This window comes from Metopolophium dirhodum, chromosome 3, assembly GCF_019925205.1.
Source record: "Metopolophium dirhodum isolate CAU chromosome 3, ASM1992520v1, whole genome shotgun sequence".
Lineage (NCBI taxonomy): Eukaryota > Metazoa > Arthropoda > Insecta > Hemiptera > Aphididae > Metopolophium > Metopolophium dirhodum.
In genome coordinates this window covers 2,675,052-2,690,503 of record NC_083562.1, presented here as the reverse complement: position 1 = coordinate 2,690,503, position 15,452 = coordinate 2,675,052, and the positions used below count along the sequence as shown (strand labels likewise).

The 15,452-nt window shown below is 32.1% G+C and overlaps 2 protein-coding genes across 3 annotated transcripts in view; one reads left to right on the top strand and one right to left on the bottom strand.

The window, feature by feature from the left end:
• LOC132941950 (ras-related protein Rap-2b-like) overlaps window positions 1-15,452 on the bottom strand; it is a 113,419-nt gene that overhangs the window by 76,784 nt on the left and 21,183 nt on the right. The window lies entirely within an intron of this gene.
• Window positions 9,888-11,615, top strand: LOC132941953 (adhesive plaque matrix protein-like). Its single transcript, XM_061010218.1, has 3 exons — window positions 9,888-10,039; window positions 11,060-11,180; window positions 11,281-11,615. The coding sequence occupies exons 1-3, from the start codon at window positions 10,019-10,021 to the stop codon at window positions 11,502-11,504; spliced, it is 366 nt and encodes a 121-aa protein (XP_060866201.1). The 5' UTR covers window positions 9,888-10,018; the 3' UTR covers window positions 11,505-11,615.

Below are 15,452 nucleotides of genomic sequence, written 5' to 3'. Positions count from 1 at the left end.
TGAACAAATAGAAAAAATATTCACAATTATAATAATTTGTACTAGGTAATAAACGTGTTATATTTATAAATATAACTGTTTACATTATATTATATTACTGTCTTCCATTTGTAATTTGTTCCACAACTGTCATTCAGTTAGAACTATATAATATAACACCTATAAAGATACACATAAATTGATGACATACAGCAATAAAGCAAGGTACTTCGATAAAAAAAAAATCTTCGCAATCAGACTGTAATATTATGTGGGTGGTAGAAAATTTAAAATACATAATGTAGTGACACGTCGAGTGCGCGAGATGAAAAAAACATATTTGAAAACAATACGCGTTTGTTAGACCCAATTGTTCGCGTCCACAATGCGCTACATCATTATAAACATTTATGCGGTAGTACGGTACCCACAGTGCCGGATAAACCGCCGGCGCAAACGGTGCATTGCACTGGGGCCCCGTCGCTTTGGAACAGTATAAGGACCCGAGATGTTATTATGGATATCGAAGTACCTATCGTAAATGACGATCAAAATAAAGTGCAGATGACTATATAGATGGTATAATACACACTATTGAAACTAGAATAATATTACATGCGTATACATAGTATAATAATATATGGATTATTTAGATGTTGATTTAGAATATTGTATATATATATTGTATACGGAGTGAAAAACGAGACTCACAAAACTGCAGTTTTTAGCTGTGTCTCCCTCGCACTCCACATACAACCAACGCGTGCGAGTGAGAGGTCTGAGCTGTCTCGATATCGGGTCGAGTCGAGTTGTTGTTTATTTTCGGTGTTTCTTACGCGCAGAAAGGAATCTCTAGTGATACTCTTCGATGGTAATGCGCAGTTCATAATACATTTTTTTAAAAAATAAGTTAGTGGTCTCTTTTTAGAGACTCTAATCGTGATTCGATACTGGCAGTAACGCGCGGAAACCGTGTTAATGATTATAGGGACAATAATATATAATTTACGCACATCTATATCACGATATACCACTGCACCAGATCTAAATATATAATAATATTACACCGATAACGCGTGCTAAGTTCCGGTTTTTATACATCTATATCGTCGAAGATATTTTGTTTGTGTCGCAAGCGGATATATATATAATATATATTATGTATTCTGTGTTCCGATTTCATTACCTTAACCAATACGCACATGCCTATATTTTCGAGAAATGTGATTTTGGGTCTTTGCAGCGGTACAGTCTTTGCAGTTGCTGTGATGGGATTGCTTGGGATATTATACACCGTTCGATACATCATGGTCGGTGGTAAACTCTCCCGATTTTAAGACTAGCAAACCCTCCCGATGGTAAACCCTCGACCCGGATCAACATATTATGTTTACCCGAAGGAAATGTTTGAATTCTCCCGAGTAATTTTAAAACTATACCGCAAACAATTATAGACTATATTATATATGGACCACCAAATAAACACCATAAGTTTTTTAGAATCTATATGTTCATATTATTTTAATAAACATTAAATTATAGTGTACGAACGAAGTTATTACTATATCATTACAGAACCCGTAGGGCTTACGCGTAATCTTCAGGTAGTACTAATTAAGTAGACCCGGACGAGTTTACGTCATGTATTCGTCAGGTAGTACTGCAGCCAGTCTGCAGGAGTTGGCCGGGCAGAGTTTATCATCGGTGAGTTTACGAGTTAAAATATGGCTGGAGCCATTAAGTTACAATATACCAAAATACAGTCCGGGCCACCGAGTTAAACTCGGTAACTCACGCTGGTCCTATCGGCTATCCGTGCCTCGCAATAATGCAAATGACACCGAAAACGTTAATGCGTCATACGAGCGTATGCCGGCGCGGTGGCCAAAATGGTACCTTACAATGTACAGCTGGGTTTGTCCGGAGAAGGTTTTACAGTCGCTAACATAATTTATTTCTGCTGACTTGCGTGTTTCGGTTTCATTACCAACACGCACATCTATTTTCGGGAAATGAGATTTTGGGTCTTTGCAGCAGTGATGGGATTTCACCCCGTGACGTCATAAAGTAAGATGCAGCAGTCATCGATGGTCGTTAAAATTTCGATACGAGCTCGATGGTCCCGCGAGCAATATGTATAAAAGTGCAGAAACTGAAGATCTGATTGGTAGGTAGGTAAGTTTTGTCGACAAAAACGTATTTACATCGCAACGAATGCAGCAACATAATATATGCACCCACAATTTATGTACATCTGCGGGTTTGCAGTCCGGAGAACATTTTACAATAATCGCTCACACGTCTTATAATAATAATAATATCATAACCAGACAACACACACATACGACCACATGTATTATATTTTTGTATACATCAAGACGTATACGACGAACGATATATTATGTTATTATGTCGCGCAATCACAGCCTCATTGTGTGATACAGCACATATACATTATATAAAAACTCGTCAGTATAATACGAATTAAAATAATAATATGTAGCTTTTAATACTTCCCGACAGCCGAGATTTCAATCGGAGTGATTTCCCGATCACGATAATATTATACTATTAGTCGCAGGTGGTTTTCATTAACGTGACCGCTATCGCGGTATACAGCTAGTAATATAGACGTCTATAAAGTTATATCGTACACCGGGCGGGGTAAATCATATATTATTATTATCTCGCACCGTATATATAGTTTTGTCGCCGTCGATTTATATAAACGTAAAAGCGGCAAAGACTCTGCGAAACTTTAATCGAAATAAAACAGTAAGTGCGTTGCGTATGTGCAGCGCGGCACAATAGTTTGACACTGAAGAAAAGCGATGTTTTTCACGGTGATATATATAACAGCTGATACGATTATGATATTACTATTATATTTGTTTATAAAATGCATATATCATCGTTACACGCCGTTAACTCTGTACGTGGGAGTAGTGTTATTAAATTTCGACACAACAATATACGACGTAATTTTATTTTCAATTTATCTCTACAATAGGACATAGGCCGTATATAAATACTCATAAAATATGTGTAATATTATGTTAGTCAGCACAGTGCAGTATTATAATGTTGTTTGAATTCACCGATAACGTATCTTATCCTTACGAACAGATAGTGGTACCTTGAACGTTATATATAGCGTTTCGGGCAACACGATACAGTCGGTGGCACTAAATAAATTTATTTACAATATAATATACGAAAGTAGTCCAAGCTTTAATTCTATTTGCATTTGGTCAGGGTCGCAGCTGGTTCTATATTCGATTGTCGTTCAGTCACACGAAACGGACGTGGGATCTACCTATTATATACCTAGGTATTATAATATTTTATAATATTATGTTATAATATCGTAGCCGCTTTATGCGACGAATAAAAATGAAGATACCGACATTAAACCCTGACATAATATTATAATAGTACTGCAAAAACTCTTGGCCAAGCCGGGTATAATATTATATAGCTATTATTTTCTGGTAAGTTAACACTTCCAAATTCCGCAAATTCCTATACAATTCTTATATTGTGTATTGGCAATTGTTGCACGTTTTAACGTACGATTAAAATATTTACAGTATTCGAGAGAACAAAACAAACTTTTAAAATGTTCCCTGCAATGTTGCACGCAAGTATAATATTATATCAGCTGATGTTCAAGTGAGAATTTAATAAAAAAACAACATTGAATATTCCACGTCGATTGTTGTATATTATATAGTTAAACATTTACATAACACTTGAACGGTTCAATGACTATAAACTGCGATACATTGTGTATGCGGCGTGTTATATATTGGGTGGTTTCCTTTTTGTAAAATGACGCGAAACCAAATTAAACTTTCACGCAATATACTTGCAGGCCCTGCGTGTAATACGATAATCGAGTAGGAATAACTGGCACTCGTTTACCCTAACCGGCAATATCGCTTCACGAGCATACGTGTATTTGAAAATTTGAACTCGTATATATAATATTCGAAGTTTATTCTAAAATAAAAAGACGATGTGATCGGATTAGGATAGGTCCAGAGGTTATTATAAAAAACGCGCAATAGGTACGCGATTATGGTATTTCTTATTGTGGCGGAAACCAAAAAAATAAATAATTTTGTAAACAAATTAAAAACCCGTATCAACAGTTAATACTCATCTCGCGACGATCGCGTGCTGCACTAATTTACCTAACCGATACTGCTTCACAAGTTAGCAGCACAAGTTTCTGAAGATTAGAACATATATATGTGCGAAGTTTAGTCTAAAATAAAACGAAGAGCGGATGGTATGATAGGATAATAATTTTATAATAGGTTAGGTTAGGTTCTTCTAGAGTATGACTATCCCCGGCGTAAAGTACGCGTGAAATATTATAGTATTTTTTGTTGTGGCACAAACCAAAAATAAATAATAATATTAAATTAAAAAAACCAGTGTCAAGTTTCGCTCATCTCGCGAGACGATCGCGTGTTGCGAAAAACAATATTCGTACCGCGAAAACAATATTATAATGCTTAAAAAGGGAAAAAAAATGAGACATTCGCACGTTTTCATATTATAATATATTTTATACATATCAATACACACAACACATAATACGCGTGTATTTTACATGATAAATTGTGATGACGAGACGACCTAAAGTCAGTGACCGTGACCGTCTGCCAGTGTGAAGCTACTGTAGCAAATCATAAGTCCCGTGAACCTGAACGAGTCGTTGTTGTTGTTCTTACGCCCAAACCACGTAGATTTGACGTAACCGCCGCCGCCAAAACTCGGGCTCGAGTTAAAAAAAAAAAATTTTAATTCCAAGCAAACAAAGAAACAGCGCGAACGGCGAACCCGACGGAAAGAATTTTATTTGTATACGTGATAATTTTATTTTCAAAATACCCTTATGAACGAAAATTATAAATAACGTCCACCTCGACTTTTTAAATGTAATCGAATGATAATTATTAGTAGGGCCCGCGTGGATGTTGATGACTTTTGCATCTTAGAACATTATAGACGATGATTTCCCAGCTTAAAATGTGTGTCAATAACATATGAATCTATAGGTATATATAATTCATTTTTATATAGCGTTTTTTGCGTTTTTTTTGTCCTTATATAATTATCGTCTTAAGGTCATTTTTTTAAGTACCTATTAAAGAATTTTTTTACATTATTATAACAATTGAGAGGAAAATCAAGAGTTAATTAGGTATTTGTCATCATTGTATTTTTATATTTTCCACAGATCGAAAACAAAAACTACAACTTAATTGGCCCCTAATTATTATTAATAGGCATGTAGTTGGGAAAATTAGAACCATACATTCGAATGTGGTTACGTACCCTACCCACTTTTCAATGAAAATATGAATTTTTTAAAATTAATTGAGTCGCCAAAGTTACGTGTGAACAAAAATCACAATAATACGCATTATTAAAACATTTATGTTCAAACAGTTATTTTTTTGGTTATAAATCATGCCCGTCCAACATCGCATATAAAATCTCATTTTTCATAATACATTATATTATATTTTTATATTTTTATTATATATTTCTAACATCTATACCAATTTTAATCGCAGTATAGTGCCATACGTTTATAACTAGGGTTTTAAAATTTCATGAAATTTTCATGAAATATTTCATTTTGATGAAAAATAAAAATAAAATGTTTATTATACCTAAAAGTTTATAGTCGTCTACTTCTAAGTGAATATTTTTAAAAGCTGGTTTATTATATGAAACAAAGAAAATATGTAACAAATTTACATATAATTTATAAGTTGTTGTTTAACAAATCTATAATGATCTAAGTATTAAATAATGAGTTCAGAGCACCTTCACATCACTCAGCCACATACACACACATATTATACGACTTTTGTACACTTTATAATAAATTACTGAAAATATACTATTATTTTATTCATTGTTGGGATTGACTTCAACTTTATTTCAAACCATTATCTTTTGGACCGCTGATAAACAACAATATTTTAAAACTCATGTAAAAAAATGTTTTTATTCTCAAAATAATGCCAGGAATATTTTTCCGCACTATATAATATAGAATATACAAAAATGAAATAATGAATTAACAAAAATAATATGTTTTTCTTTAATTCTAAGTTTGTAATCAATTTATTGTTTCTAATCATCTATAACTGAACGTAATCTATAACAATTTTTCATAATTTCATTGAAATATTTCAAGAACAGTGAAATATTTCAAATTTAGAACCCTATTTATAACTAAAGCTTGAATTTGTATACATTCGCATTTTTGCACTGGTCAATTTTACTGTATGCTAAGTCAGCACAAAATATTATGTTCCATGAAAGTGTGGTTAAGAAATGAAAATGCGAATTATTTTGGAGAATATAGTTTATGCATATTTCAAAATTTTACAATTTTTAGAGATATTTTACAATTTTAAGATCATATAATATGGTTATTTTATATGGCATAATGATATATTGTAATACTTTGTAACGTATAAGTAAAAACCTTACGTACAATTTCGATAAAATAAAATTAAAGACTGTCAGTTCAGCAAGACTGAAAAAAAATCAATGCCCATATATTATTATTTCTTAGAAATTATAACTATATAATAATAAATGGTTAAATAAACATTGCTATGACTTGTTTTATATTAGTTTAAAACCAAAATCGTACTTTAAAAAAAAAATATATATAGTTTTTATGAGTGTATTTTACCGCATAATATGGGTGCGGTAATGCATATTTCAATAACATATTTCGTGATTTTAGTGCATATAAATCTAAGGCATCTACAGTCATCATAACTAGAGCGCGGATTTATATGCATTAAAAACCAATCAAATATGCTCTAAAAATATTAAATATATACATTAAAATGTTGAAATATACATGAAAAATATTAAATATGGAAAAAAAAATGTGTTTATTGAACATTTAATTAAAACAATATATTTAAAATTATAGAGCCCAACTATAAATACTTTTCTTCGTTTTTTTCTTCACTTTCATAATTTTGTAGGTAGTTTTAATTTATAAGAAAAAAATAGAAATCAATTAATATCAAAATATTTTTGGAAAACCATTTATACCTACGAATATACCTCCTACCTATTAATTTATTTTTATATTAATCGAAACTATATAAATATAATATTTTTTTCTTATATTGCAATAGTATATATTTCAAAAATATCCTAAAACAGAAAATAAAACATCGAAATATGCACTAAAAGATGAAATATGCAATTGAAATTGTAAAATAAGTCCTTATTAAAGTATATACATGTCAAAATATGCAAAAATATGCTCTAAAAAAGTTTAATTTTTAAATCGTTATGTAATGAAACAAATTTTGTGTTCACTTGGTATATCATACGATCAACTAAAATAAATAATATGAAAATGCATACAAATCCGTGCTTTAGTTATAACTTATAACTTACGAATACTATTATTATTTACATTAAATATTTCATAAATATACAAATAAATTAACTTTTAATAATATTAAAATAATTTATGTAATAATAAGTATTTAAAAATTTAACCACCATCGTTGTCTTTAAATTTACAAATTTCGAGTACAATTTAGATAATACCTATTGTTTTTTTAAGGAACAATACTTTTTATAAAATTATAATTAAACAAAAGTAAAATGTCCAACAATTTAAAGTTGTATAATAAGTAATAACGTGTGTAATATATAACTATACTCGAAAAACCTGAAATTTCTAACTTGATGAAATATAATAACTTTATAGTAGAATACCTACTTAAATAACTTAAAAAACTAATAAGTACCTGCCTGTTTTTAAATTTGGATAGTTAATGTAACATTATTTGAACCATTATATTTATTAATTATTATGCAGGGTTAACTAAACTTCAATAATTTTAAACACGATTTTCACGATTCAAGAACTATTGTTCAATAATACCTTACACAGAAGAAAATGTCTATAGCTGTACGGCGTACGTCAAACGCTCGACTCAGAATAAACCATCGACAAAATATATATTTAAAAATTCAATGTCAATAGTGGTCTATCTCTTATAACATCATTAGCTGTACAATCGCAATATTGCACTTATTAATGTGATAGGTACTGTTAAAGAATCAACACGCGGCGCCGATTTTAAGGTCACGTAATATATAATAATAACTGCCTGATTACGACACAATAACAATATTATATTATACTGTGATCGATTTACATCCTACATCATTCATATAAAAATGTTGAATGTCTTATCGTGCTGGAAAAAAAACCGGAAAATTGTGGAAAACATTGCGCTGCTGTATGGTACACGACTACGACATGATAATAATAATAATATATCTTTGCCGGAACCGATTTATAAACAATATACGCACATATTGGAATTATATAAAATAGGATTCTTCTGTGTCATTTCATCTCTCGCCGAATCGGACTTAACGCGTGCGATCATCAAACGCGCGAGACGGGGCGAGGCACATTTTCCGAAATTCTTCGTGAGCGTGGCGATTATTCGTCTCTCGAATATAATATATTATTATCATTATCTCGTGTTGCCAAACTATTCACCAGCACCCAAAGATCGTCTTCGGGTGGAAGGTTCGTCGCGTGCACAGAAATTACGAGTACACTATATTATAGTAATACATATAGTATATTATTGTACATACGGCCGTATAGGCGTGCGCACTGGAAATTGTCTTAAGACATGATCAAATTTTCGTTTTTTTTTTTAATTACAATGCATAATATCTATGTTATAACTAATATTGCACGTTCATGGAGATCGTGGACATTTTATTTGTAGTGAACTCGTGATAGTGTAATAAAATAAAAAATATTTGTGGGTACCCACCATAATTACACCAATTTTATTCGTGTAACAAAACCATTGTGTACAGTAAATATATTAATAGCCGGTTAAACAATCTATGACATATCGCGTTCATTAAATATTGAGATAACCGGACCCGCACCCGATCGAGAATGCACAGCTCCACAGAAAAACCGCATACCTTTGCAATAGCAAATGAAAGACTGCGAACTGTCCCCTCAATAATCTTATCGGTATACCTATGTGAATACCGTTTACTATTTAGTGTTTAATAATATATATTTACATTTTTGATATGCACTGCACACAAGTAAACCTATTATGAGACATTAGTATTATTAATTTTATATCGATGACACAGTATAGTTATTAATTTACAATTAGAATGTATTTTGTCGATGAGTTTTAAAAAAAAAGGTACGCTGTCCAAGTACCTATTAGGGCATTGATTGTTCCAGGTTCGACTAGAAATTATTGAAGTTTATGTACGCCTATGTCGTACTCGATTTACTACACTGCAATGTCAAACCATACGCATTATACCGCGCACGGTATACATTATGAAAATAATAATAATATTGTAATGAGGTGCGACAAGATTCTGGATTCTGCACCCAACAAACCGCGTATATTGCGTACATCGTCGATATTAATATAATGTTATTATAATGCCCACGTCCCGATACGTCCACGTATAATACGTCCGGCAACGCCTAATGGGGGGACTTCACGATCTTAGATGTTTAATACCTACCTCTATATACGCGATATTATACTTTATATAAAATAATATTATAACGTATATACAATATTATACCAGATACCTATATGGCTATATTTGTATATATATATATTTTTTTTTCCACCGTTTCGGTGTTATTGTTGTCGCATATTCCCCCCGACCGCCATGATCACCAAGGTCATCATCACTTCTGCCGCTCTTCTGCTCGATCCGGATCTTGGCCTTTCGGACCGACAGCGAGCATAGGACAACAGGCAACGCCCTTGCGCCGGCGGCCGACGGGTAGGGGTATTGACTATGGTATACGGTCCATCGGGACTCGCGCATATATAAGGACCGCGACGACCGACGTTGGCATCACACCACATCCCGAGTACACATCGACGACCACAGGTTGAAGTTTGCAGATCAGTCGTAGACAACCCAAGAAGAAATCACCAAAACAAAAATGGCATCTTTCAAGTATCTGGTAAGTCGGATTTTATTTCATAATTCCACTGGCTTCATAAAATATCGTCGTTCGCACATTAACCGTTCATGTTCAAAACCGTATACAATATCACAGGCGTAGGTATACGACCGATTCGTTCCACGCGTCTCGTCGCTCGTCACACGATTATTATCGACCGGTGTCTATATCATCGGTAAATCCGCGTCAAGGGCGATAATATAATATTATACTATATCATGTATATGGTTTCAATTACTATATGTCCGCGTATTCTTCGTAAGATTTTCGGCGTCGACCAGATCGCTTTGATTGGTGGGCTGCACGGCGACGATCGTTCGATATTTACGGAAAATATTAGACAGTCCCTCTGCGATAACAGCTGCGTAGGTTACCACAACTATGTAGGTATCAGACCGCGGCGATACTGTATTGTATTATATCATACTAATTTGAAACCAAACTATATGTTTACCTACCCGACGACTTCGACAACGATTCAACAGTGTTTATAATTCGATGTAGGTATAGAGTTCGCTCGCGGACGATAATATACAATTACGATTGTCGAGAAAACGTGTACCTCACATATATATTATTATACATTTATACCAAAGCTTTAATGGAAAAATGTATGACTTTTCGTATATAATATAATAAAACGCCCGTGCCACCGCGTATACAGGCGGTATATGAGTGCGGTACCAACCTATATGTATACGATACTACGATACGTGTCTGGCAAGCCAAGTTTTCGTAAATCTAGGAGCAAATGAAACTCTCGGAATTAATTGCCCAAATCCATTATTTTTCCGTCCGTATAAGAACTCATCGCCTCCAGATCGGACCCTCGACAATTGAGCAGCGATTCACAGGCATATAATATCGTGTGGGTATACTCTGAAAATGGGTTAGTTAAAAACCGTTGTAGATACGCGTAAATTTATAGTCCGCAGTCGACCGAATAATATATAATACGATATTTATAGGCACCATCGCAACAAAATCGATCGGTTTTAATCTCAAATTTTTTTTTCGTAGATATTCGTCGCCTTGGTCGCCCTCAGCGTGTACTCTGCTGTCGCCGAAGAAGCACCAAAAGCCGAAGAACAAGTTGGCGCTGAAGCCGCCAGAGTGAAGAAACACGCTTACATCGCTGCCCGTAAGTATAAATTATTATTACAATATTTTAATTACAGACTTGTGTTTCAACATCGATCGTTTTAAATAATAATTTTTACGTTTGTTTTTTATTCTTACAGCAGCTTTGGCCTACTCCTCTCCAGTCTACCCGTACGCGTACTCAGCTTACCCATCGGCTTACCCATACTCGTACTCGTACCCAGCCGCATACCCGACCGCTTACGCCTCTTACCCGAGCTACGCTTACGCTCACGATGATGGCAAGTACTGGCCAGGCAAATACGAAGCAAAGGCATACTACCCAGCTTACAAGTCTGCCTACCCCGCGGTTTACCACTACTGAACAAGCTCTCCTGACAACGCCTTCCAAGTCTTCCGGAAACACCCGTAGTTTTTAAGATAAATTTATAACAATTTTTTAACAATAAAAATGTGATCTTTTTTTTTCAACAAACTGACGTGTCGTTTTAAATCTCTCATCGTTTTCCTTGGTATACCTATACATCTTAGTCACGGTAACTGCGGTATATAATATTAACTGCACAGACCACGCTGTTCCAGTGGCGTCGACAAATATTGCTATTTGTTTATTTTGTAACCAATAAATCATTAGTAACTATAATAAATATAATTGCAATAAAACGCATCCTGGTTACACGTACATAATATTTAAAACTGTACATATAGATATACATCATAATTAAATATTACTGTTTGTTTAGAATATAATATGTATATAACACAATAAAATTGTTATGGCGTGATGGTTAGCCTCAGTCACTAACGTGGTCGGAGGTCAAGCATCAGTCGGTGTTGCTAATTCCCGGATTGGTGACCACCTGGGCTTTTAGTGATAAATTCTCGCCACATATACCTATACGTTTTCTAACCTACCGTACCCTCCTCAATAGTAAAAAAAAACCGTCTAAATAACCTTCAGGTTAATGACCTTAGATGTTGAATCCTTAACTCAATAAAAAAAAATAATAATAATATAATAATATTGTTGCACTACAAGATATAATATATAAAGTGCTAATATATTATATAACTATGCTTACACCTCAAGATATAATGATATTGTATAGTATTGCAGATAATGTAAGTATTATATGTTCCCTAGGCCATTTTTTAGTGAATAACCACTGCGTGTTAACTCATCCACCCTTAAAAATAAGTTTCACTAGCAGAAAGACCCCATTTTATTAACTCAGTAACCTGTCCAGTTACTTCCTTAACAGTTGGATTCATATATCCATGGGCCATGAATCGTGATATAAATAACTATTTCTACACGGAATTAAAAGAGCAGCACGCCGCGCCACCACACGTCCTTCAAATACTATTTATGATAAAAAATAGTAATACCTAAATATCAACTAATAAATATATTTTACTTTTATCGTTTATCTGCAGAATGATAAATAAGTATATATTTTTTTAAGAATCTAAAAAATAGTAATAATATTAATATAGTAATATTGTATAGCTATTATACTTATTAGTAACTACAATTTACTATTTATTCTAGTGGACGCAAAGTTAGTAAAATCTTACTCTACTGGATCTCCATTGGACATTGTACTGTGTCCATTTGGACACAAAAAACATCCTTAAAAAATGTCCTGAATTGTTTCCAATTTCTTAGGAGAGAAAAAAATTTTCTCATTTGCCAAAAAAAAAACGGTTTCAGTAGACCGCACGTTGTAACGAGTTTGACTATAACCGCAGCAATAATTAGGATGAACGTTCGTCGTTACCTATAAATATTGTTAATATATAACATCGACTATATGTCTATATAATATAACATATAAACATATAATACATAATATCGAGGATTCTTTGTGCTCACTGCACTACATTGTTTAATGTTCAGAGTTAAACGTGTAGCCTTATCGTCCGTACACGATCGGTATGAACACTAAACCGTATTGTTAATGACGTGCCATCTTTGTGTAGAGTGTCAAATTAAGTTAACCTAAAACTTTCGAGGCGCTCACAGAAAGTCATCTGAAGTTGAAACGCCCAAATGACGTCTTAACTCGCTCGAAGTGAAACGTGTATTGTAAAATGTTCTAGATTTGGAGCGGAAACTTTGGTTTCAAAGGAGATTATAGTAAAAAAAACTTATAATCATTAACTATAATGAAGTGCGTGCCACGCTCTATAGTTTGTCAAAGTATAAGAAATGAAAAATTTATAAAACAATGCAAAGACAAAACAAGCTTCAATGATTTCAAACAATCGATAAAATGTACGCGTTATCAATCACTACATGAATAATAATTAATCATTATAAAGACAAAAATAATTGTTGCCTAATTATTATTTGATATCGAAAAAATATAGAAAAATGTAGTCGTGAGTCGTGATACAATTTTAGTCTTAAAATAATAATTTTAAAAAATCGTATTAAAATACAAATACAAATATTTTTATTAAAAATGAAAATTCTTTTAAGTATTTTGTATACTTAGCATCGTTGAGTAAATTGACGTTCTGTGTGCTATTATTATTGTTAGTATTTAGAGTCCATTCCTCCAAAGCAGGTAACATAAAACATACATTATCTGTCTTATATTAAAATTATAATCCTTGACAATATTGTATAAAGTATAGATTATAATACATATTATATTATTAATGTTTGTTTTTTAATTATTTTATTTGAGGATGAGTGTTGACGTCAATATAACCATTTATAATTAGCAGAATTTGTTTTAATGATTTTCTATGCATTTCAGCAAGTCAGAATTTACTATATTTCAGCTAGTATAATATTCAATAAATTGGTATGGATATTATACTATTAGTTACTTGATATTTATTTATGCCATTATAACTATTAAAATAAATCAACAACATTACTCATTAGTAGTGTATCAGTCGCAACTAAAATGTTGATTATTGGCTTAAAAAAAAAAAAATGAACTGAAGCATCCGGATACCTATGTTCGAAATAAGAAAATATGAAATATTGTCAAACAAAATACTAGATATGTAACAAAATTGATTTGAAAGTTATTATATATACATCAGTTAGGTTATGACATTTAGTAATTTATAACTTATAACAAGAAATTATGAATACTGCAACTTTTTTAAAAGTAATTCTACATCGAATACTCGAATTCATTATACTAAGTGTATCGCCTTCCGACGTTATTATTTTGAATGAAAAAAGTATGAAACTTTAATTCAAAAGATATTACAAAATATTATCATACATAATATTTTATTGAAAAATCTGCAGTCGCAACTTTGATTACATTGCATAATTTTGATATTGGTTTCTTCTGCAGTTACCTTACAACCAAATTCCACCTTTAGAAAAATGTTAAATATAAGTTATTAGTTATTATACTCACCCACAACCAATTAACAGTTTTAGTATATTTAAAAAACTATATTTTCGGTTTTAAAAAATAAATAAATTACGATAATTTTTTTGAAAATTTGTAATTACAGCTGTTAGAAATTTGGTTATATTAATAATATGATACGTATAATTGAAAAAAAGAACCAAGGTCAAAAATAGTAAGCTATGTAATCAAACGTAGTTATAAAACTGACTTTCAAAATAATTTACATATACATGTTTGAGATTAATAATAATTTCCTATTTATTTAACGAAAGCAAAAATGCCGGAAAATGACATAAGTACTGAGAATATACTACGGACAACGGGTAACTGGTCACTAAATTAGGTATGAATAATTTACTGTTTGTAATTGAAACACGTGGTGACAAATATTTGCGTTCCTATTTAAAAAAAAAAATGTTTATAAGTATCTTCATATATGCACACGAATCGACTACATATTTGCATTTATTTATTTTATACATTTGTTAGATTTGATTATAAAAGTGTATCCGTCATTGTATAAATTAGTATTCTATAAATTATAAAATGCATATTAATACGACATAAAATTAACCAACTTAGCCATCTAAGAGGAACATAATTGACCGTTTTTTTTTTACATTTCGCTCCGAGAAATTTCCACCGCAGCTATAGTATTCGTCAGTTACGTAGTTGGTCATAAAAATAAAAATAATCGTATTATAGATACATCATCGTAATCGAAATCATATTAATAATATAAAAAGATCATATTATGCAAATTTAATAAAATCTTATAACCGTATAAATAATAATAGTATGCATGACAGCTTTTTTTAATTTAAAACAATTATACCAATGTAACAACATTCCGGAATCAAGGCGTATACCTGTATATTATATTTGCGCAGCCTGGTTATTATTATTTATTATGCCGAAAAAAA

Excerpts from the sequence above, each read along its gene's own strand:
- LOC132941953 (XM_061010218.1), top strand. The coding sequence starts at position 10,019 with ATGGCATCTTTCAAGTATCTG. Across the intron at positions 10,040-11,059 it reads TGGCATCTTTCAAGTATCTG|ATATTCGTCGCCTTGGTCGC; the intron begins GTAAGTCGGATT and ends TTTTTTTCGTAG. Across the intron at positions 11,181-11,280 it reads ACACGCTTACATCGCTGCCC|CAGCTTTGGCCTACTCCTCT; the intron begins GTAAGTATAAAT and ends TTATTCTTACAG.